This window comes from Saimiri boliviensis, chromosome 16, assembly GCF_048565385.1.
Source record: "Saimiri boliviensis isolate mSaiBol1 chromosome 16, mSaiBol1.pri, whole genome shotgun sequence".
NCBI lineage: Eukaryota > Metazoa > Chordata > Mammalia > Primates > Cebidae > Saimiri > Saimiri boliviensis.
Window position 1 is genome coordinate 285,937 of NC_133464.1, and position 23,828 is coordinate 309,764.

Sequence of the window (23,828 nt, forward strand, 5' to 3'; positions counted from 1 at the left end):
GAGAGGGACCTTCAGGTGTCCTGGACTGACGTGGCAGCAGGGAAGAGGATGCCAATCAAACCCAGCAGAGCCGCGGCCGAAGGGCTGAGACACCCAGCAGGCCTCCCTCCCCTGTCCTCCCGCTCCTCTGTCTCTGTCCCTCCTCTTCCACTATGGGACTACTTTTCTTCCTTCTTTCCCCTTCTCCCTTCTTCTCTCCCTCCTTCCTTTCTTCTTTTCTATATCTAACACACATTTCGTGTGTGCCCACCTCACACAGCGGAGACAGGGTTCTGTCCTCACCACTCAATCCATTATATTTATCACGATTTTAAAGCATCTCAAAGTTCTGTAGGTTTAAACTAATTTGATACCCAGTGTAATATGGGACAGACACATCTCTAGATCTGAAAATGCAGCTGGTACTTGACCTTTTCAGGTCATCAGAGCTCTTGGGTGGCCGGTGTTTACCCTCAGGGCTGCTGATAGGATGCTCATTTTTCCACTGACTCTCTGAGCAAAGTCCAGAAGGGAAAAGAGCTGACGTTATGGCTCCTCTGTGTAACGGGAAGATTTTATCCCACTTCTTGACTATGTGTGGCAATTTGTCAGTCTTCATAAATGGTTTGCTCTCTGGAAAGCAGCAGGTTGAAAAGAGAACAATGTTCTCAGGACCAAAAGGCAGGCTTTGTAGTTTTGTGATAGAGCCTTTAAAGTTCATCACCTTAGGGCCTATCAGGGAGGCTGGCAGAGGACCAGGACTGCTACAGCACTGCCATTGTGGGGTGGAACAGGCTGGGGACACACAGGCCAGAGCCCACTGCCATCTGGAAAAGGAGGCGCAATTCGAGGCTTGCAAACCAAGGACACGGTCGCTATGGGGAGGCCGTTTTTCCATCAAGTTTAGCAAGACGTGGACTGTTGGTGGAGGTCCTGTGCCCAGCTGGGCTTCACGACAGAGAGGGGCATTGACCACCTGGAGAGGTCGCGGCTGCAGTGAGCAGAGGCTTTGGGAGGCCCACTCAGGATCAGCAGGAGAGCCAGAATCCACACCCAGGCCTGGCTGACCCCACAGTCTGTGATTTCAAACGCCGCCGCTGGAGGGTCCACCCTGAGGAGTGGTGAGGAACCTGGGATTGCTGGATTCCATGTGGAGGAGCCAGGGCCAAGGCTTGTTACTCATGTCAAGTGAATTTTAAAGGGGCTTGTGCATAAAGGAATGAAATGAGGAAGGAAATTAGCTGCTGTTGCTTCTTTCTTCTTCTTCTTCCTTTTTTTTTTTTTTTTTTTTTTTTTTTTTTTTTTTTTTTTTAGAGTGGCAGCCTCAAGCTGGTCTCGAATTCCCAAGCTCATGCAACCCTCCCACCTTGGCTTCCCAAACTGCTGGGACTGTAGGTATGCGGCACCACGCCCAGCCTGAAATTATCTTCTTATTTTCCTTCCAACAAAACAAAACAAAAATCTAAATCTATGGTATGGGTTAAAAATAGCAAGGAGTAGTTAGGCACTGTCACATTTCTGAAGGGTCAGCTATCAGCCCTGGGAGGCTGAGCCTTCACAGATCTCCCTCATCTTTGAGTCTCAGGCATATGCAGAGTTTTACTGAATCAATGAAAGTGTGAGTCTTTTAACTCCTTTTTAAAGGGCATTGCCTGTGGGCTAGATGTTCATTGTTGTGGAACAGTTTAGAACGGATCTTACCTGGGGCTGAGGGAGCACATGGCAGGCCCCAGGAGTTCTCAGACACGCCCTTACTGTCTCCAACCAAGACTCTCGGGGGCCCTTTTTATATCTTAGGTTATGGTTTCTGGAGTCAGGCTGTAGTTTCTTCATGTTGAAAATTTTAATTTGATTGATTTACTTATTTGTTAAAGTAACAATCACAGGGCTTTTAAGTACACAAATCCACCTAGGAATTATAGACAAATCCACCACAACTCAAAATATGGTAACAGAATAAGTCTTTATAGCTAGAAAAAAAAAAAATCTAATTCCAAACCCTTAGCTCCTAAGATTACGCTGCATAATTTGTTTTCAGTTATCAGTCCAAAAAGCACAGAAAATAGTTGCGCTGCGTCATCTGGTCAGGCACATTGTTGAAATGCTGTTTTAGGAGCTGCCTCATGGGCACTTCACAGCTGCTCTGGCTGTGATAACGGTGAAGAGGGGAAGAGGGCGGGGCTGCCCTGGCCCCCGCCTCAGGTCACCAGGGCTCATGGGTGATGCCTCACACTGCCCTGAGACATGGTCGTGGTAGCCTAGAGGTGCTCATGGGCAGCCTTGGGGCCTTCTTGTCACCCCCGATCACACTTGTCTTGTTTCTGGATTTGTGTTCTGAATCCTCACCCTTTCTCACTTCTCTTTTAGGGTTTAGGCTTGGCTGTGCACTTGAAATTCCAGTTTCAGTTCCTGCTGGATCAAAAAAACATACTTGAAACTAACACTTCCTTAGGCAAGAACAAGAAACTATCAACTTACTTGGGAAAGGGAGTATTTCAACTCGTTGACAGTTCCTTACTTAGAATTAAACAGAATTTTAAAAATAACAGCTTTATTTAGATACAATTCTATGCCCCTTTATAGTGTATATTTTAGTGGCTTTTGGTATATTCAGAGTTGTGCAACTATTGTCACAGTGTAACTTCAGAACATTTTCATCACCTCCCTCCACAAAAATCAAACTCCTTAGCCATCACTCCCCAATTTCCCTTCCCATAGGAGGAAAAAGGAAAGAAACTCAAATTTCCTTTTTGCTAAGTAAGTCTGAGTTACTTTCACAGTCATTTCTGCAAATGTCATGACAACCACTGATTACTTTCCGTCTCTTTGAATGTGCCTATTCTGGACATTTCACATAAAGGAATCAGACAACATGTGGCATTTAGTATCTGGCTTTTTCACTGAGCATTATAATGTCTTTAAGGGTTATCCATTCTGTACCAGTGTCAGAATTCATTCGTTTTTATGGCAGGTTAAATACCATTGCATGGCTATACCACATGTTTTATCTGCTCATCAGTTGACAGACATTTGGGTTATTCACACCTCTTAGCCATTGTTAATTATGCTGCTGTGAACATCAGTGTATGGGTTTTGCATGGATGTATATTTTCAAGTCTCTCAAAAACGTACATCAAACGTACATCTCAAAAAATAGACCTGAGAGTGGAGTATCTGGGTGATCTGGTAACTGTTTTCACTTTTTCCAAAGTGGCTGCACCACTCTTTATCCCTACCAGCAGCGTACGAGGGTTCCAGCTTCTCTATGTCCTTATTACAATCTGCCCTTTGTTGCAGTCGAGTTAGTGGCTGCGAAGTGACTTCTCCCGTGGTCTTAATGTGCATTTCCTGATAACACTGACCATCTTCTCCTGTGCTTATTGGCCATTTGTATATCCTGTTGGGAGAAATGTCTATTCAAATGATCAGATAATCTTTCGCCAGTTTTGTTGTTGAATATCTTTCTGAAATGCAGCCAAGTACGTTTACCTGGAATCAGTAAAATGAACCATGTCGGTTTGTTGCTGGATGGTACGAGGCCTTCAGGAGGAAAAAGAAAAGAACCTCAATTCTACTTTCGCTAAGTATGAGTTACTTTCACAGTCATTTCTGCAAATGTTACTCACTAAACCCTGGCGTGAGGTCTAGGAGGCGGTTCCTGTCCCATCTTCACAAGAGAGAATGGGGCTCCCCGAGGCTGAGCTTTTGTCCGTGATGATAGTGGAGGCCAAGGAGCTCAGAGCCAACCCACACCCACTGTGTGCCCTGTGCCAACCTGCACTCCACTGAACCAACTGATTGTTTAAACAGTTAATTTTGCTCCTCGAGATCATTCGCGTTTGTTTCGTTTTTGTTTCTTTCTCATGTGCAGAAGTTATCGGGGTTGGGGCACCAAGTTAGAGCAATGCATACTTCCAATTAGCTGGGGGTTCCAGGAAGTGCCAGGATGGCTGGTGGGTTTTGTCAGATAATCTGATAGAAATCCTTCAGTAGAAACAGGTACAAAATCAGTATCTGCTCATTTTGGAGTAAGGGATGACTTGAAAGCGTAAGGAGGATGGAAAATTGGAGTCCTTCCCTTAAAGCGTTTGAGAAATTTTGCAAGCTAGCGCTTAAACCAGATTGAGATACCCAGGAGACTGCAATGCAGCCTCCGTTGGGAGGAGCTTCGGGGCTGAGGAGAGGGGTCTGGGCTTTGGAGGGCAGGGCAGGGCTTCCCTGCCAGCGTCATGAACTTCTGGGCCTATGAAGGTAAACTGGTCTGTCCCATCCATGCAAGGCCAGCAAAGATCCCAGAGCAAAGACCCCGTAACCCAGAGGTCCGCAGCTGGCCAGACCGCAGGGAGGGGGTCCAACAGCGGGTCAAGGCAGCCACCAGGCCCAGGAGGATCTTCTGAAGGCTGTGATTCAGGCTTCTCATCTTATAAAACTAGCATTTTTCTTTCCTAAACTTGCAGTTTTCATATGACTTAACTTGCTTTTCTTTCTAAAAGGAGAAGACCTGTCAGAAACCGTGCCGCGCTCGCCCCCCGGCATGGTGCTTGGCTGGTCTGTTTCCAGGGTGGGTCCAGTAGTTCGAAGCTGCAGACCCCATGGCTGGCAGGGATTGAAGGCAGGCCCTGGGCCCTTCACCTGCTTCCTCCCTCACACAGGAGCCAAGAGCCCTCAGAGCTAAAGAAGCTGCTGAGAAAGCCATCTTCCTGGGACACACAGACCATAATTCCAGCTTGAGGTTCAGAGACAATGAGTCATTTCCCATGTTTCCCATTTTTGTCCAGGTACAGGGCAGGGGGAGGGATGCCTCGGCGCCACTGTCTGGCCGGAGCCTGCCCTCCCCAGCTCTGCCCTGGAGCCGACACTTGAACCATGTTGCCAAAGCTGGGACTTCTAGTAAAGTGCAGCGTCTGGCTGTGGCTGCAGGAAACGCTTTCCAGGCAGGGCTTCTGTTTTCCCCTTTTTTGTTTGACTTTATCTTCATACTGGCTTTCTGGTAGGCTGTACCTATTTCCTGTGAAGTAAAGCAGGAAGAGCAAGAGAGTCAAAGAAAGTAAATGATGTATAAATTTGGAACATTGGTTGCAAGTACTGTCTTGACATTTGCTAAGGAAAAACTCAGTGATATTAATATAATAGGGGGAAGAGTAAGGAAACAGAAACAAACAAAAGAGCCAGAAATGAGAACAAACATGATACACTCATGTCGGTACATATAAACGGGTAAAACTGAGAGGGAAGCCGCCGGGACTCGGTTAAAATGCAAAATTATGCTATTCTGTTTATGAGACAACCTAAAATAAAATGACCCAAATACATTAAAAATAGGATCATGAGGTCAAGAGATTGAGGCCATCCTGGCCAACATGGTGAAACTTCGTCTCTACTAAAAATACAATTAGCTGGACATGGTGGTGCACGCCTGTAGTCCCAGCTACTTGGGAGGCTGAGGCAGGAGAATCACTTGAACCTGGGAGGTGGAGGTTGCAGTGAACAAGATCACAGCACTGCACTCCAGCCTGGGTGACAGAGCAAGACTCCATCTCAAAAAAAAAAAAAAAAAAAAAAAATGATGTCCTAAAACAAGCTGGGAGGAGGGCAGTGGAGGCGACAGTGTGGGTGAAAACAGGTCCCTGGAGAGGAGCGTCCCAGACTCAGGCAGCCTGGGAGAAGCACAGCTGTGGGGCTGTGACTTCACAAGGACAAAGCCAGCAGAAGAGGTGGGAGGCTCTGGGAAGCTCATGTGGGAATTGAGTCCATGAATGAGATTTTGACCTGTGTGCTTAGACCCAGCATGTAGGAGGTGTTGGCTCTCATACCTAGAAACAAGACACGTACGGGATTGTTAAATCTCATCCCCAAAGCTTCCTGCAGGTTTGACTCTGACGTAGGCCTCTGCCAAGCACCTGAGCAATTTGACTCTCCTGCCTGAGTCCAGCCCACAGATGGAATTGTGACATATTGCCACAGTGATTTGTCGTTGTGAGGGAGGAAGCACCTCACCTGTAGTCAAAGAGGGCAGTATCAAACCAGGCACTGCTTTCAGCAGTGAAATGAGCCAAGTGCCCCCATGTGCCACCCTTCATGTTGGTGAGGATGTGGGAAAGCACCACTAAGAATGAACCTCTGGAGAGTAATTTCTAAGAAGTGTAAAGAATAGAGTTTTTGACATTGTAAACTGATTTTTTAATAACTTGTTATAAATTGAAAAAATAACATTGATCTGTAACTTGCACAATACACCAAAAGTCCGTACTTATTGAATTTCATATTCATGAAAGACTTAAAGGTCATCAAGAAAACTTACAGCAATAGGAGAAAATACAGGAGAAAACTTGCACAATCTTAGCTTGAGAAAGCCTTTTCTGGTTATGGCACAAGGACCAGATGCCATAGGGGAACTGCTGATGGATTTGACTATCTTAAAACAAACTTAGGTGAAATGATAAGTAATAATGTGGAAGAGAGTGCTTATGACATTGATAATAGGAAAAAGGTAAATATTGATAACATATAGTGAGTACAGATTAATAACTAAAAGGAACACATGATAAGAATTTGGACAAAGGCTATGAACAGACAATTCATACAAGAAGAAATTAGATAGTCCAAAATTTAAGAATATGTTTACCACCCAGTAAAACAATATTTACTACCCAAGAGTATGAGGAAACAGACATTTTTGAGACCACTTTAAGCAGAGGTGCAAACTGCTAGACTGTCGGTGGGGGGCAATTTGGTGGTGTCCATCGAAAATCTAAATGTGCTTGCCTTTGGATTTAACAATTTTACTTCTAGGAATATAGGTTACAGCATAACTTTGTGTAAAGATACATTTGGGTTAAGATGATCAACATAGTTTTACTTGGAATGTTGAAAAACTGAAAACAACTTAAATTTCAATAATTAGGAGACTGCTTAAGTAAATTAAGGCAAATCTGTACAAAATATTTTGTAACTGCTAAAAAAGGGAAGAAGAAGAAGAAGAAGAAGAAGAAGAAGAAGAAGAAGAAGAAGAAGCAGAAGAAGCCCTTCGTGTACAGAATGAAACTATTTGTCGGATACGTTATTGAATAGAATTAGCAATTTACAGAAAACTACATAGAGTAGGGCCCCATTTTTGTGCAAACAAACAATATATCCGGGCGCAGTGGCTCACACCTGTAATCCCAGCTACTGAGGAGGCCAAAGCAGGAGAATCACTTAACTTGGGCGGCAGACGTTGCAGTGAGCCGAGATCAAGCCATTGTACTCCAGCCTGGGTGACAGAGTGAGACTGTCTCCAAAAACAAACAAACACCAAAAAACACAAACATAAGTACTTGACAAATAAAAATCAAGGTTCGCATGCAAGTTGCTAACAGTGATTACTTCCAGCGGCTGCCATCCAAGAGAGGACTCCCATGTTCCTTACACCCTCTATACTGTTTGACATTTTGTGGTTTACAAAAAGCAAGTATTAGCTTTGTACTTAAAAGATTTGAGAAAATGGATTGGACATGAAATGTTCAAATTGTCAATGTAAATTGCAAAGCAAACGAGATTTTCTGAACGCCTTAGGAGTTAGTAACTGCTTAACTGTCATGTGTCTTGCACAGGTACCTGTTCCCTTCGCTCGTCAGGCTTCGATAAGCAGTGTCCAGCAAGCAGCAGAGCTGGGCTGCCAATCTCCTCCCAGGCATGGAAGGAAGCACTGCAAAGCTGACACTAGCACAGACAGCTGTGGCAACTGCAGGGGCCTAGACAATGAGGTGCTACTTCAAGTAGCTGTGCAGGGATGGAGTCTGCAGTCCTGAAACTTGTCCAGGGTTGGGGCCTGTGGTTCTGAAGCTTGTGCAGGGTTAGGGTTAGGGTTAGGGTTAGAAGCTTGTGCAGGGGTGGGTTCTGCAGTCCTGGAACTTCCACAGGGGTGAGGTCCGTGGTCTTGGAGTTTGTGCAGGAGTGGGGTCTGTGGTCCTGGAGTTTGTGCATGGGTGAGGTCCATGGTCCTAGAGTTTGGGCAGGGGTGAGTTCCGTGGTCCTAGAGTTTGTGCAGGAGTGGGATTGTGGTATTGAAGTTTGTGCAGGGGTAGGGTCTATGGTCTTGGAGTTTATGCTGGGGTAGGGTCTGTGGTCCTGGAGTTTGTGCAGAGGTGAGGTCCGTGGTCCTAGAGTTTATGCAGGGGTGGGGTCTGTGGTCCTGGAGTTTATCCAGGGGTTTAGTCCTGAAGCTTCTGCAGGGGTGGGGTTCATGGTCCTTAAGTTTGTGCAGGGATGAGGTCTGTGGTCCTGCAGACTGTGCAGGGGTGGGATCAGTGATCCTGGGGTTTGAGCAGGGGTGGGGTTTGTGGTCCTGGAGTTTGTGCAGGGGTGGGGTCTGTGGTCCTGGAGTTTGAGCAGGGGTGGGGTTTGCGGTCCTGGAGCTTGCGCAGGGGTGGGGTTTGTGGTCTTAGAGTTTGTGCAGGGGTGGGGTCAGTGGTCCTGGAGTTTGTGCAGGGGTGGGGTTCGTTGTCCTTAAGTTTGTGCAGGGGTGAGGTCTGTGGTCCTGGAGTTTATGCAGGGGAAGGGTCCATGGTCCCGGAGTTTATGCAGAGGTGGGGTCTGTGGTCTTAGAGTTTGTGCAGGGGTCGGGTCTGTGGTCCTGGAGTTTATGCAGGGTGAGGTCTATGGTCTTGGAGGTTGTCCTAGTGTGGTGTGTCTGGTCCCAGTGCTTCCATAGGGTTGGGGTCCGTGGTCCTGGAGCATTTATTTAATATTTGATGTCTGTATTTTCCTTATGATGGACTGGATTTTAAGGAAAGCAATCTTCCACACTATAATGTTCCACATTATAATGGTTATATATCCAGGTAAGGAGAGTGATGGAAGATTTTTATAACTCTTTAATTAATTTGATTTATTGGGATTATTTATATGCAGTATAATTAATGACAAAATTTAAATCTCATGGTTCTGCCTTTACAATTATAATTTTGCCAATGTGAATAAAATGAAGAGAGTTTAGAGTTTAAATTGTGGGACAAAGTCAGATTTTTAATTCTTTCCATTCTGGACTCTGTGGGACAGCAATTTAATTCAAAATCATCACATGATTTCTTTTTTTCCTTTTTCTCTTTTTTAAATTTAAATTTTAATTATTTATTTAATTAATTAATTACTTTTTTTTTTTTTTTGAGATGGAGTCTCACTCTGTGACCCAGGCTGGAGTGCAGTGGTGTGATCTCAGCTCACTGCAACCTCTGCCTCCCAGGTTCAAGCGATTTTCCGGCCTCAGCCCCCGGAGTAGCTGGCATTATAGGCATGTGCCACGCTTGGCTAATTTTTTGTGTGTTTTTAGTAGAGACGTGGTTTCACCATCTTGGCCAGGCTGGTCTGGAACTCCTGACCTTGTGATCCGCCCACCTGGGCCTCCCAAAGTGCTGGGATTCTAGAAGTGAATCACCACGCCTGGCCTCTTTTTCTTTTTTTAATAGAGACAGTGGCTCACTATGTTTCCCAGGCTGGTCGCAAACTCCTCAGCTTCAGTGATCTTCCTACCTCGGCCTCCCGAAGTCCTGGGGTTATAGGTGTGAGCCACTGTGCCTGGTCAACGTGATTTTAATGATGTTTTGTTCATATTATCTGGCTAAGTTATTTTCACCAAATCTTTCTCTCACCATCTGCAATCAATCAGCTGACCTTACTTTAATTCCCTGTTTTGTGGGCAAATGCCTGGTGGGTAGTTCGTCAGCTGGGTGGCTGTTCTGCGTCTCCTGTTAGAGGATGTGACCATCGGACATATCCTTGCTGACAACTGAACAAGATGCTCGAAGACAGAATCGGCGAATGATGAATCTGATGAAGTAAAATGGGAAATTCCAAACAGCTATGGATTTTAGATGAAAAGGAAGGTGCGGGTACCTTTTCGCTTGGTGCCTCTGCCATCGCTGGGACCTCTCGGCTCCGCCCCGGTCTTCACACCACCCTGGAGCTGCACACCGTGGTTCTCAGCGTGCGATTCCTTCCCGAACCGCCCTGTTTTCTTCTGCGCTCTGCGAAGTTCCTGTTCTCTCTTCCCCCTGCGCAGACTCCGGGAAAGAGCAAACACATGTTTTGAAATCTGGACTTAATTAAGGCGTGTGTGGCTGCCATTCCCTGGGCAGGGCCAGCAGGCTCCAGGGCGGGAAGGGGTCCCGGGTGCAGGGTTGCTCCTGCTTCCCGCTGAACCAGCATTTAAGAAACCGGTTCTCCTTCAGGTGCCAGAGCGGTTGCTGCTGGCTCGGAGAGGAGAGGGTGAGGGGCACACTCGGCCCTGCGGGAGGTCGGTTCGGGTCAGGACAGTGGGGCACAGCGGGGAGGGTTTCGGGCACTTCCGGTGAGGACGGTGGGGCACAGCGGGGAGGGCTCCGGGCACTTCCGGTGAGGACAGTGGGGCACAGCGGGGAGGGCTCCGGGCACTTCCGGCGAGCACAGTGGGGCACAGCGGGGAGGGCTCCGGGCACTTCCGGCGAGGACAGTGGGGCACAGCGGGGAGGGCTCCGGGCACTTCCGGCGACGACAGTGGGGCACAGCGGGGAGGCTCCGGGCACTTCCGGCGAGGACAGTGGGGCACAGCGGGGAGGGCTCCGGGCACTTCCGGCGAGGACAGTGGGGCACAGCGGGGAGGGCTCCGGGCACTTCCGGCGAGGACAGTGGGGCACAGCGGGGAGGGCTGCGGGCACTTCCAGCCAGGACAGTGGGGCACAGCGGGGAAGGCTCCAGGCACTTCCGGTCAGGACAGTGGGGCACAGCGGGTAGGCCTCCGGGCACTTTCGGTGAGGACAGTGGGGCACAGCGGGGAGGGCTCCGGGCACTTCCGGCCAGGACAGTGGGGCACAGCAGGGAAGGCTCCGGGCACTTCCGGTGAGGACAGTGGGGCACAGTGGGTAGGGCTCCGGGCACTTCCGGTGGGGACACTGGGGCACAGTGGGTAGGGCTCCGGGCACTTCCGGTGGGGACAGTGGGGCACAGTAGGTAGGGCTCCGGGCACTTCCGGCGAGCACAGTGGGGCACAGCGGGGAGGGCTTCGGTGCTTCCAGCGAGGACAGTGGGGCACAGCGGGGAGGGCTCCGGGCACTTCCGGCGAGGACAGTAGGGCACAGCGGGGAGGGCTTCGGTGCTTCCGGCGAGGACAGTGGGGCACAGCGGGGAGGGTTTCGGGCACTTCTGGTGAGGACGGTGGGGCACAGCGGGGAGGGCTTCGGTGCTTCCGGCGAGGATAGTGGGGCACAGCGGGGAGGGCTCCGGGCACTTCCGGCGAGCACAGTGGGGCACAGCGGGGAGGGCTCCGGGCACTTCCGGCGAGCACAGTGGGGCACAGCGGGGAGGGCTCCGGGCACTTCCGGCGAGCACAGTGGGGCACAGCGGGGAGGGCTCCGGGCACTTCCGGCGGGCACAGTGGGGCACAGCGGGGAGGGCTCCGGGCACTTCCGGCGAGGACAGTGGGGCACAGCGGGGAGGGCTCCGGGCACTTCCGGCGAGCACAGTGGGGCACAGCGGGGAGGGCTCCGGGCACTTCCGGCGGGCACAGTGGGGCACAGCGGGGAGGGCTCCGGGCACTTCCGGCGAGGACAGTGGGGCACAGCGGGGAGGGCTCCGGGCACTTCCGGCGAGGACAGTGGGGCACAGCGGGGAGGACTTCGGGCACTTCCGGTGAGGACAGTGGGGCACAGCGGGGAGGGCTCCGGGCACTTCCGGCGAGGACAGTGGGGCACAGCGCGGCGGGTGGGCTCCGGGCACTTCCTGAGCATGGTCGGCGGAGCAGATGCGGGGTGAGATGAGTGGGCGGGAACGGGGTCCCCGGACGGTGAGGGCAAGCACCTGGGCGCCTGCGGGAGAGGTGAGGGGCGCGCAGGGTCCCAGCGGTGCGGGGAGTCCTGTGCACGTGCAGGACAGCGAGGAGCCTCCGAACGCTTCACACCGGGCTCTGCAGGCCCTTGAGAAAGACCCTGTGGACAGGCGGGGGCGGACTGCGGGGCATCAGGCGGCAGCGAGGGGCGCCGAGGCAAGCCCAGGGCAGTGGTGATGGGGGAGCGTGAAGACCTGTTGAGGAGGCCGCGTGATGGAGAGGGAGCTGTGGGCCGCGGAGGTGCCTAGAGCCGGGGCTTCCCCTGGCTGCGGCGCACGAAGTCAAGAGCCTGCCAGTGTTGGGGCTGAGTCTGCTGGGCTGGGGAGAGCGTGGAAGCAGAGAATAATGGCGGAATGGCGGATGATGGGTGGCCTCCTCCCGGAAGGTCACCGTCACCCTCCGGACCTTGTGCACTTCCTCTGTGCCAGGCCCTGTCCTGTGTATATTGGGTTTCGTTGGTGACAGACTTCATCTATCGTTTTGGAACACCATAGGCCGTCATGCGCTGTGAGATGCATCTCCATCTCAGAGCCATTAAAGTGTGTGTGTGTCTCAGTGAAATGCGCTTCTCTCATTTAACCCTGGGAGTGACCCGAGAGGGAGGCACTGTTGGTGGCCTGGCTGAAGCCAACCGAGGTGGGGCTGGGCTGGGCTGGGCTGGAACATTCGGGTGGAACTCAGGAGAGAGGCTGGTGCTCAGGAGTGACAACAGGGCTGCTCCGTTCTGCAGCTTGGAAGTGGTGCTGGGGCAATGTTGTCCAGGGAGGACAGACAGGCAGGGAGGCAGCCGAAGGCTGAGCCACAGGAGCAGAGGATCACAGGGCAGAAGGGAACACTTTAGGAGGCAGAAAGTGCAAGAGAAAGTCAGGAGTGAATTACGACCAGGAGGGGCATGGACGCTTTTGTTAAAAGCTGCAGAAAAGTCAAGGGTTAGAGCGGATGAAACTGAACTGACATTTAATGAGGGTCAAATACGGTGGAAAATCAGCAAAGTCACTCAACATAAAAAGAGTAGGACGGAAGAGTCCATGCGAAATCAGTGCATAAAAATGTTCCTTTCAGCATCACTGATAATAGTGAAAATTCTGAATGAATTTTTATTGACACAGAAGTGACTAAGAAAGTGATTAACCCACTGAAATGATGTTCAAAAGTTTCAGTGAGATGCAAAAAGTCTTAAGCCAGGATATGAGATTATATTCCAGGTACAATTTTAATTATACTTAATACATATCTATGTGCACAAAATATAACTATAAGGAAATGCAGAAAATATACAAAAAGTATTCTCTCTGGGTGATGAAATTGTAGGCAGCTTAAATTTCTTCTTTGTATCCATAAAATATGTATTATGTTATGATCAATAATAAAAACATTATTTTTTAAACTTTAAAAGGAAACAATTCAATAAATTGAGCAACTGGGAAGTCACTGGTGGCCTCATTTGATTGTTCAGTCATTCCACAAATGCTGACTGGGTACCTACTGTGTGCCCAGCACGGGTCTGGGCACCGAGTCCACAACGGTGAACAAAAGCAACAAAGTCCCTGAAGTCGTGAGGCTTGAGGTTCAGGGGGAGACACACAGCAAACAGGTCGACACAGACGTAAGTGACGGCGGGTGACAACTGTGGTGCCCATGCTAAAGGAAGGAGTGCGGGACGGGCGCCCCCCGGGGGGCATCGGGCCTTCCTCCGGACGTGGCATTTAGGTTGAGGCTGAAGTCTGAATAAGAGCTAGGCCTGTGGGAACAGTCCAGATTCCTTCTCACATCTGGGAAGGGCCCCTGAGACACGGAGGAGAAAGGTGTCGTGCTCGAGACCTCATTTTAACGGATACCTTTGCTGTTAATCCAGGCAGAGCTGTTCCCTTGATTATCTGTCTTCTGTGAGAACACCTACTCAGATTACTGTGCAAACTGATGTCATCCAATTAACTCTTGTCTGTCTTTTTCTGTGTCTAAATGATGATTTTGGCTCCTTGGGGTTTCACAGGAGCAAGTTAGCATGGGTTGGATGCGGACAGAGGGAAGGTGCCCGTTGGCACTGGCAGGCGGCTCCTGGGTCCCTGCAGCTCCTCAGGACAACAAAGGAAATGTTACCGTACTGTCCATTATTCGGGAATTACCCTTGCCTGCTTTCTTCTCTTTTGTTTTCAGGACTAATTGGCAGCTGGCTTCATTTGTCTTCCTTCCTCCCTGAATTTTCATTGACCCCAATTCTACCTCCAGGCTTTAAAAAATCTCCTTCTAGGTGAAGAAAACCAAATGGGTCCTGTTTATTTCCCTGAAGGATGAGGCTCTCCTTGGTTGTGGACCTGCTTATTCACACTGGAGGTGGCAAGGGGAACATGCTTCTTGTGGTTTCTGGCAGCTCAAAGGAAGGGGTTCTTGTCCAGGCTTCCGTATAGAAAACTGGACTCATAGCAAGGCTCCCAGAGTCGTCCCAGCCAGAACCAGATACCAGAGACACGGGCTGTGAGATTTGGCACACAGTCTGGAAAGCCATGGATAGGCGTCCATGAACCTGGATAGGAAAGTAATTGTGTCATATTTCCTCATTTTCTTCCATTATAGTTGGAGGCAACAAACACGCTCACCTATGACTCTGTCACCAAGAGAAACTTCAGGTATTACAGTTGCTGCTTATTTTTTCAAACATTATTCATGCTTATCACTTAGGTAAATTTTGGTGGCTGCTGAGCCTGCTGCAAGGTCCTGTTATTTAATATGGTAATAAGTAAGCACATGAATCATTTTGTCATAGTTAAAAAATTATTTTGATAATGTGCTTCAGGCTGGGTGAGTTGGCTCACACCTGTAATCCCAGCACTTTGGGAGGCCGATGCGGGCAGATCACCTGAGGTCAGGAGTTCAAGACCAGCCTGACCAATATGATGAAACGCCGTCTCTACTAAAAATACAAAATTTAGGCGGGCGTGGTGGTGGGCGCCTTAATCCCAGCCACTTGGGAGACTGAGGCAGGAGAATCACTTGGGTCCAGGAGGCAGTGGTTGCAGTGAGCCGAGATCGCACCACTGCACTCCAACCTAGGCAATAGGAGCAAAACTCTACCTCAAAAAAAAAAAAAAAAAGAAAAAGAAAAAGAAAAAAGAAGAAAAGATAATGTGCTTCAATATAATTTACTGCCTGTGAAATTGTGTGGATTTTATTCTACTCATTTAAATACACTGCTTTCAGGAGTGTATGACTTCATCATTCTTCCAAAGCAGGTCATGGCATAAGTTAAAGAATGCTCGAGAGAAAACATCCACATTTGGAATACAAAGAAGCGAACAGCAACAACGCTATTGCTGACCTTAACTGAGCTCTGAGCACTAAGCGTTTGCGTGTCTTAGCTCATTTCATTCTCAGGACAAGCCTACAGGAATGGCACAAGAGTTCCTATTTCATACATGGGGAACCAAGGAGCAGAGAACCTGGCAACTCGTCAAAGGCCACACAGCTGGAAGTCGCGAATCCCAGGTCTAAAGCTGGCGGAGACTGCAGAGTGAGCTGAGGTCCCACCTGGCTCACACATCTTACCAGCTCCACAGAATGCTGGAGCTGCCCAGCCGCCCAAGGAGATGCATTCATTGCAGATTTTTTATTTTCCAATTCAGCTTCTCCTTGCTTTCTGGCCAAGTCCTCTCTTAGAGGAAGAGTATGAGACATATTTTGGACCTGAGTTGCAGTGCCAAAATGGGGTTAAAAGCCACCACATAGCCTCTCAAGGGAAAAAACGGTGGTGGTGCCAAAGTCTAGTTAGCTACAGAAGAACATTTCCAAGCACAGAACAGTGGACGAATGGGTTTTCCCTGTGAGGCACAGGTCCCCAGTCTCTGGGCCACAGACCCACACCAGTCTGTGGCCTGTTAGGAAGCAGGCCATGCAGCAGGAGATGAGCGGGCCAGGGAGGAAGCTTTGTCTCTGTTCACAGCCACCCCCACGGCTGGCGTTGCGGCCTGAGCTCTGCCTCCTGACAGATGAGCAGCGCATTAGATTCTCACGGGAGCGCGAGCCCTGCTGTGACCCGCACGTTTGAGAGATTGAGGCTGCGCGCTTGTGAGGATCTGATGCCTGGTGGTCTGTCACTGTCTCCGTCATCCCTAGATGGGACCATCTAGTTGCAGGAAAACAAACTCAGGGCTCCCGCTGACTCTACATGATGCTGAGTTCTACAGTCACTTCATTCTGTATTACGACACAACCACAATAGAAACAACGCATGCAGTAAACGTAACACACATGAATAATCCCCAAACCATCTGCCTCCCTGGCTGACCCTGTCTGTGGAAAATTATCTTCCACAAAACTGGTCCCTGGTGGCAAAAATGTTGGGGGCTGCCGCTGTAAGGTGTAGAGGGAAACGTTCTTAATTCAGGTACCATGCATAAATGGCAATCAGTACTATCAAGCAGAATGAAACTAGCTCTGTTATTCCCACAAGCACCCCAGCCATCCATAACCCTTAAATCTGAAAGGAAAATAAAATCTGGGGACCCCAAACTCACTGTACCAAAGGGAAAGTGAGGCTCAGGAACAGAGTCACGCACCACAAACTGCCTTCCTTTTGCTCATGACCCGGCAGCGGCAGGGACAGAAAGCCACGACTCTCCAGGAGCCTCCCTCACAAACCGCTCAGAAGGACATTCTGTTCAGAATACACCCCCTCCTCCCCAATAAACTACCACAAAACAGAGTTCTGGTGAATCTCAGTCTAACAATGTGAATTGCCAGCTAAGCTTCACAGGCAGGGGAGAGAGACAGGACGGGCACTGTCCCTCCACCCACCCAAGAGAAATTTATATTTGACTTCTTTCTCTTTCTCTTGTTTTACACACGGCTTCACGGAGCACGAGAAAGTGGATAATTGGCTGTTCTTCCACCCGCTCCTTTCCCATGTAAATGTGGATCAGGTGAGCGCTGATCAAGCCTCAGGAGAATGGGCCCTCCCCTCCCTGTCCACTCCTCTCTTGTTTATTTTTCCTCCTTCTCGTGCTGCCTGGCCTTTCCCCTTTAAATACAAAAATCCTCAAAACCCTCTTTTGGAAAAGCACAGATCTTACTGAGACTTGTGTCTCTGTATCCCAGTAGCGTCCTCAGTGATGGCAAAATAAACCTCTAGGCTGCTTGAGACCTGTCTAGACACCCTGAGGACCCCCGTGTGCCCAACGGGGTGCTGCCCTCCACCAGCAGGGGGGCAGCCGGGGCTCAGGCTAGGCTCATGCCTTGCCCACGCCGGCGGACCCGGGGACGCTGCCACCACGCCTCAGTGGCGCTTGGCAGCCGATGCCAGGGCCACACCTTCTCTTTTTCTTTTATCCCCCCGGGGATTTCGCTGGGTCTGGGATGGTTCCCTTTGTGCTGGCATTTGAATGCCCGTCCCTTTAAGAAAAGAACTCCTCCCTGATCTCACACACATCCAGCTGACCAGAGAAGGCCAGAATCCGGTGACCCTGGTCCCTTACCATTTGCATTAGGTGTGGTGAATGGGCTCTGGGCCTTAGAAGGTCCCAGAAGCAGTGAGACTCTTCCTTGAGATACAGGCCACTGTGTACCATACACGTCACTCATTTATCGTGTGCAGCTCAGTGGGGAGACGCCCACAGTCGTCAGCACAGTCAGTTGAGAAAGTTTTCCTCACTTCCTTCGGGAGCCCTGGACTCTTTAATTATCACTTTGCTACCTATCCCTCCACACCCTCGCCTTAGCAACCACTGATCTACTTCCTGTTTCTATAGATTTGCTTCTGAACATTTCATCTAAACGGCATCATCTAATATGTGGTCTTTTGTGACTGTCTTCTTTCATTAGCATGTTTTCGGGGTTCATCCATGCTGTAGTCCATGTCAATACTTTATTCCATTCCATAGCTGGGCAATATTCCATCATATGGCTAGGGTTTGGGTTTAAAGTCTCTGCTGTGTGGTCCTAAGAAGAAAGATTTATTCAAGAAAAGCTACTGGCCAGGTGCGGCAGCTCATGTCTGTAATCCCAGAACTTTGGGAGGCCAAGGTGGACAGGTTACATGAGGTCAGGAGTTCAAGACCAGCCTGGCCAACGTGGCAAAACCCCGGCCCTACTAAAAATACAAACATTAGCCGGGTGTGGTGGCACACACCAGTAACCCCAGCTACTCAGGAGGCTGGGGCAGGAGAATCGCTTGAACCCAGGAGGCGGAGGTTGCAGTGAGTCTAGATCATACCACTGCACTCCAGCCTGGGCAACAAAGGGAAAAAAAAAAAGAAAGAAAAGCTACAGCGATTTGGCACACAGCTCTGGCATTTGAACTGAAACCTGCTCATTCTCTGCTGTTCCCAGCTCAGCAATGCAGGCTGCACTCCAGAGGCTGCAGCCCAGCACGCAGGCTGCACTCCCGACAGCTTCTGGTCAAAGGGCCTTCTTCCCGGAGGAGGCAGGGCCTCGGCTTTTCTCATCTTGTTCTCAGCTGCCTGTTGCTGAGACTAAGTCCCAGGTGAGTGTGGCCCTGAGCTGGAGGTGCCCTTGTTCTGCTCAGTCCCCGTTTATGGAATCGAAGAGGGGCCTGGAGCTGTGGGAATGGTGCTCCTAAGAACACAGGAGCCCAGACTCCCTTGTTCTGATTCACAGTCATTGAATCTATGATGGGAGAGGCAAGCCAAGAAGACCTGTGTGTCCCCCCAACACACGTACAATGAAGCAAAGAGCCTGGGGTGTCACTCAGAGAGAGGATTGCCATTGTCACCACTCCCAGCTCTTCCCAAAGGGACTGTTTCATTTGCAATAGAATTTAGAGAAGTTCAAGCCTCACTGAACGTGAAAATAACGACATCCGAATCGGGAAAGAGGATGCAAACTAGTTCTATGGACAGACAATAGGATCTTGCATTTGAAAATCTTAAGGAATTCACTAAAAAGCTCTAGAACTAATCCACAAGTTCACAAAGGTTTCCTAATAAAAGATCAACACACAGAAATAAATTGTATATGTTTTTGTGTAGACATGTTTTCATTTATCTTGGTTATATACTCGGAAGTGAAATTGGTGGGTTATATGGTAAATATGTTTAATCATTTAAGGAAATGCTAGACTGTTTTCCAAACTGACTGCACCATTTTACATTCCTCCCAGCCCTGGAGGGTTCTGAGCTCCCCACATCGCCACCAACACTCCTTATTATCTGTCTTTTTGATTCCAGCCAATCTGATCGATGTGACGTGCTATCATGTTGTGGTTTTGATTTGGATTTCCTTGATGATTAATGATGCTAAATGTTTTTGCATGTACTTACTAATCATCTGTATGTCTTCCTTGGAGAAGTGTCTATTCAGATCTTTTTGCCTATCTTTTAATGGGGTAATTGTCTTTTTATCATTGAGCTGTAAGAGCTTTTCGTGTATTCTAGATGCAAGTCCCTTATTGTATCTGATTTGCAAATATTTTCTCCCGTTCTGTGGGTTTTCTTTTTTTTTTTTTTTACTTTCTTGATAGTGTCCTGTGATGTACAACAGTTGTTAATTTTTGTTAAGTCCAGTTTATGTATTTTCTTGATTGTCATTCCTGCTTTCGGTGCCACATCTAAGAATCCATTGCCAAATCTGAAGTTACGATGACTCCCTGCTGTTTTCGTCTAAGAGTTTTATGGTTTTAGTTCTTTCATTTAGGTCTCTGATCAAGTTTTGATGAATTCTTGTGTATGGTGTGAGGTGAGAGTCCAACTTCATTCTTTTGCATGAGGAGATAGAGTTGTCTCAGCAGCATTTATGGAAAGACTGTTCTTTCCTCACTGAGTGGTCTTGGCCCCTTTGTTGAAAATAAATTGATTGTAGACACATGGACTTATTTCTGGACCCCCATTGATTTCTATGTCTATCTTTATATGAGTGTAATACTATCTTGATTACTATAGCTTTGTAGTAAGTTTGAAATAGGTGTGGAGTCCTAATTAGGAAAGAGGAGTCAGGCTGGTGGGACCAGGGAAAAGCAAAGAGATAAAGCAGATGAGTGACAAGTCTGCCTTTCCATGGTCTAGGACACACAGCCCTCCAGGCAAACAGCTCACAATTTTCCTGTGCAGAGCTATCACCAGACACCACAGTTAGCTCACTGCAGCCTTGGTGTTATGGGGCCGCACAAAGCCCTCTTCTGCATAAATGCCACCTGTAGAATCTCCAGCAAGCCTTGGTTTTCTCACAGCCAGCCTCTCTCCTCAGGGCTGCCTGCTGCCTCCTCGAAACGTATTTTCCTTCTTTCTTTCATAAACTTGCCGTTCTTTACCTACAACTGTCTTGGAAAATTCATTACCCCCATGCTGCTGGACATACTGGTCTGCTGAGGGAAAATCAAAACCTTAGTTGCTTTTGGAAACCGACACCTTTGAGAACTGCACGATCAGGGGCTGGGGCACAGCCTGCGTTCCCCACCACCGAGCTGCAACCTCGGCCAAGTGGTCGCCTCCCAGCGCCTCTGCTTCCCCTCCTGTGAGAGACCCAAGAGCCCCTGCCACACGGGGCCACGTGAGGGTCTGGAGTCAGGTGCGCTAGCAGGTTCAGAGGAGCGTCTGGCACACGGCGAGCTCACGGCTGCTAGCTATGGTTTCGGGCCCCCCTTTCGTTGTAGGTTGCAGAAGCAGCCCAGGAATCTCGAGTAAAATGTAGCATCACAAACCCCCGAGGAAAAGGGCGCTCCTCGGAAACATGGCTCTTTTCTGGAGAGGACAGAAACCCCTCGACCCACAGGCAGCTCTTCTGCTCCTCCCCAACGCCTTCCTGGCACTGGGGTGTGGTGCCGAGCCCGTGGGATGGCAGGAGCCCCTCCCTTACCTCCTGTGCGTGGAGTCGTTTTTGCCATCAGTCTGTCTCCTGGTCCTCATGACAGAGGCCACCTTCTCCAGAAGCAGGTGGTTGTCCCTCTGGATGATGGACAGCCGTGCCTCCTCCAGCTGCGGACAGAGAGGGGCTGGGCAGCACCTGCGCCATGGCGAGGCTCTTCCTCATGCCACGTTTCTGCCACTTGAGGGTCCTGGAAGTTTTACGTGGCCTCGTCTCATATTGGCGAGTGTGCTGTTGTGCCTCAGCAGGGACTGTGCCCACCAGGACACACTGTCATGCCTCAGCAGGGACCGTACGTGCAGGGACCCACCATCACACCTCAGCGGGGACCGTGCACCCAGGGACGCACCGTCACACCTAAGCGGGGACCGTGCACCCAGGGACGCACCGTCACACCTCAGCGGGGACCGTGCACACAGGGACCCACCGTCACACCTCAGCGGGGACCGTGCACCCAGGGACGCACCGTCACACCTCAGCGGGGACCGTGCACACAGGGACGCACTGTCACACCTCAGCGGGGACCGTGCACACAGGGATGCACCGTCACACCTCAGCGGGGACCGTGCACCCAGGGACCCACCGTCACACCTCATTGGGGATCGTACACCCAGGGACGCACCGTCACACCTCAGCGGGGACCGTGCACACAGGGACGCACTGTCACACCTCAGCGGGGACCGTGCACCCAGGGACGCACTGTCACACCTCAGCGGGGACCGTGCACCCAGGGACGCACCGTCACACCTCAGCGGGGACCGTGCACCCAGGGACGCACTGTCACACCTCAGCGGGGACCGTGCACCCAGGGACCCACCGTCACACCTCAGCGGGGACCGTGCACACAGGGACCCACCGTCACACCTAAGCGGGGACCGTATGCGCAGGGACACACAGTGCATCCCTGTGTGCACGGTCCCCGCTGAGGTGTGACGGTGTGTCCCTGTGTGCACGGTCCCCGCTGAGGTGTGACGGTTTGTCCCTGTGTGTACGGTCCCCACTGAGGTGTGACGGTGGGTCCCTGGGTGTACAGTCCCCTCTAAAGTGTGACGGCGTGTCCCTGTGTGTATGATCCCCCCTAAAGTGTGACAGTGTGTCCCTGCGTGTATGGTCCCCGCTAAATAAAGATAGACATATTTTATTCCTTTATAAGAAGAGAATATTTGAGCCCAGAGGAAAAGAATCTGCCTCTCGGTTTAGGCATCTAAGGGGTCTATCTGCAGATAAGCTCAAGACTGGTTACTGGGCTTCCATTCAGCTCATTTACAACACCGCTGCTTAACAGGCACATAGAAAGCCCACAGCATTTTGTCCTGGAGGCATTACTTTGAGGTAACCATGCAATTCTCACTCATCAAATGACCTAAACTTCAAGAGAGAAACAAGGCCTGTAATCCCAGCAGTTTGGGAGGGAGAGGCAGGCAGATCACCTGAGGTCAGGAGTTTGAAACCAGCCTGGCCAACATGGCGAAACTCCATCTCTACTAAATATACAAAAACTAGCCAGTTGTGTTGAGCGCACCTGTAATCTCAGCTACTTGGGAGGCTGAGGCAGGAGAATCACTTGAACCTGGGAGCTGAGGCTGCAGTGAGCTGAGATTGTGTCACTGCACTCTAACCTGGGTGACAGAGTGAGACTCTATCTCAAAAACAACCAACCAACCCAGCGTTCTGAGGTGGTTAAGAAATGGTTTACTGTGAAGGAATGATGCTAGTTACCTGGAACAGCATTGAATACGTTGTTACTGTGAATCCACTCCCCTTCCCCTAAGACATGATGCGTCATGTAAACCACAAATAAAGTTCTAAACCCCTCCACAACCCCCAGCCAACTCAACGGACCCCTCCCCTTGGCCAAGAGCATTCCTAAGTTAACCCCACAAACGAGTTCAGGCCGTGATGGGAAGTGGGGCTGGACATGCCTCACTATGCCCCGCTTCCGGTGGGATTCAGGCACATCTGACCAGCATTACAGTCAAAACAGAGACCTTAAAACTCACGAAAAGATTCTCTGTAGCGACAGAGATGATACCAACATGATAGATAGCAGGCCTTAAAAGCATTGTAAGTATTTTATCCCCCAAAATATTTTTTGACTTAATTTTGAAATGACCCTGCAAAGCTGTCTCTTGTGAAAAATCTACATTCTGTAGAGAATCTCCTTCCCTTTCCAGGTCTTCTTCATGATCCAGGAGAGAATTTACTACGAGTCTGGCACCTTCTAAAGTCTGTTGAGAAACATTTACAGTTTATTTCCCCTGAAGCCTGCTACCTGGAGGCTTTGTCTGCAGGATAAGAACCTCAGTCTCCACAACCCCTTGTCTTCACCCAGACACTCCCTTCTGTTGATTCAGGGTCTTTAGATAAATTCTTTCAACCAATTGGCAGTCAGGAAATCTTTGAATCCACCTGTGACCTGGAAGTATGCCTGCCCCCACTCCCAGCTGTCCTGCCTTTCTGGACCAAACCAATGTACACCTTACACGTATTGATGGATGTGTCAAGTCTCCCTGAAATGCACAAAACCAAGCTGTACCCTGAACACCTTGAGACCATGTTCTCAAGGACCTCCTAGGGACGTGCCATGGGCAGGCCCTTAGACGTGGGAAATGTCCACATTGATCGAGCCGTGTGTCACACACTTCTTGCTGTACCGTCAGCGTCGCGACTGGGGAAAGACTTCTGCTGTAATTACCAAACAGCTCCCTCAGGGACAGACAGGGCGAATTCATCACCTAGACTGTGTTTTGCCTTTGGTGAGTTTACTCCTAACTAAACCTGCCTTTTCTGTTTTCCTGGGCTTTTAAGCTGGCATTTTCTAGTCAGCAATTATGTTAAGAAAGATAGAAATGAAAGTGTACCTTCAGCCTCTTGAGTTTCAGCTGGAGGTGGCGGAACGTCAGCGGGGCACGGGTGTCTACCAGCGGCTGGGCGCTCTGGACCTGGGGCGTGAGGAGGCAGTGTTACCTGGGCGCAGTGCTGTAGAGAGTGAGCCCAGACCATGCTCTCTAGGGCCTTTCGTGGCACCAGGGATTCCACAGCATGAAGTTCCCATGTCATGAAGTTCTGAAAGAGGCCTGTGCTTAGATTCGGAATCTGGGTATCTCCTGGAGGGAGCCAGGTACCCTCAGAAGTGAGCCTCCACTCTCCTTTTAAAAGACAGAATTAAGTGGGCACAGGGTGAGAATTCATTAAATGC

At 49.8% G+C, this 23,828-nt stretch overlaps 1 protein-coding gene across 2 annotated transcripts in view; it reads right to left on the reverse strand.

Annotated features, from left to right (window-relative positions):
• Positions 1-1,474: 1,474 nt before the first annotated feature.
• The window catches only part of CFAP97D2 (CFAP97 domain containing 2), a 32,208-nt gene continuing 9,854 nt past the window's right edge, over positions 1,475-23,828 (reverse strand). The window contains exons 2-5 of one of the 2 annotated variants that reach the window (XM_074387372.1): positions 23,491-23,571; positions 20,621-20,739; positions 9,853-10,019; positions 1,475-4,987 (exon numbers count right to left, since the gene is read on the reverse strand). In XM_074387372.1, coding sequence (XP_074243473.1) covers positions 4,728-4,987; positions 9,853-10,019; positions 20,621-20,739; positions 23,491-23,571 — 627 coding nt within the window. In that variant the 3' untranslated portion in view covers positions 1,475-4,727. Of the gene's footprint in view, positions 4,988-9,852; positions 10,020-12,773; positions 14,343-20,620; positions 20,740-23,490; positions 23,572-23,828 lie in introns of those variants that run through there. The other variant, XM_074387373.1, reaches the window with a different exon arrangement.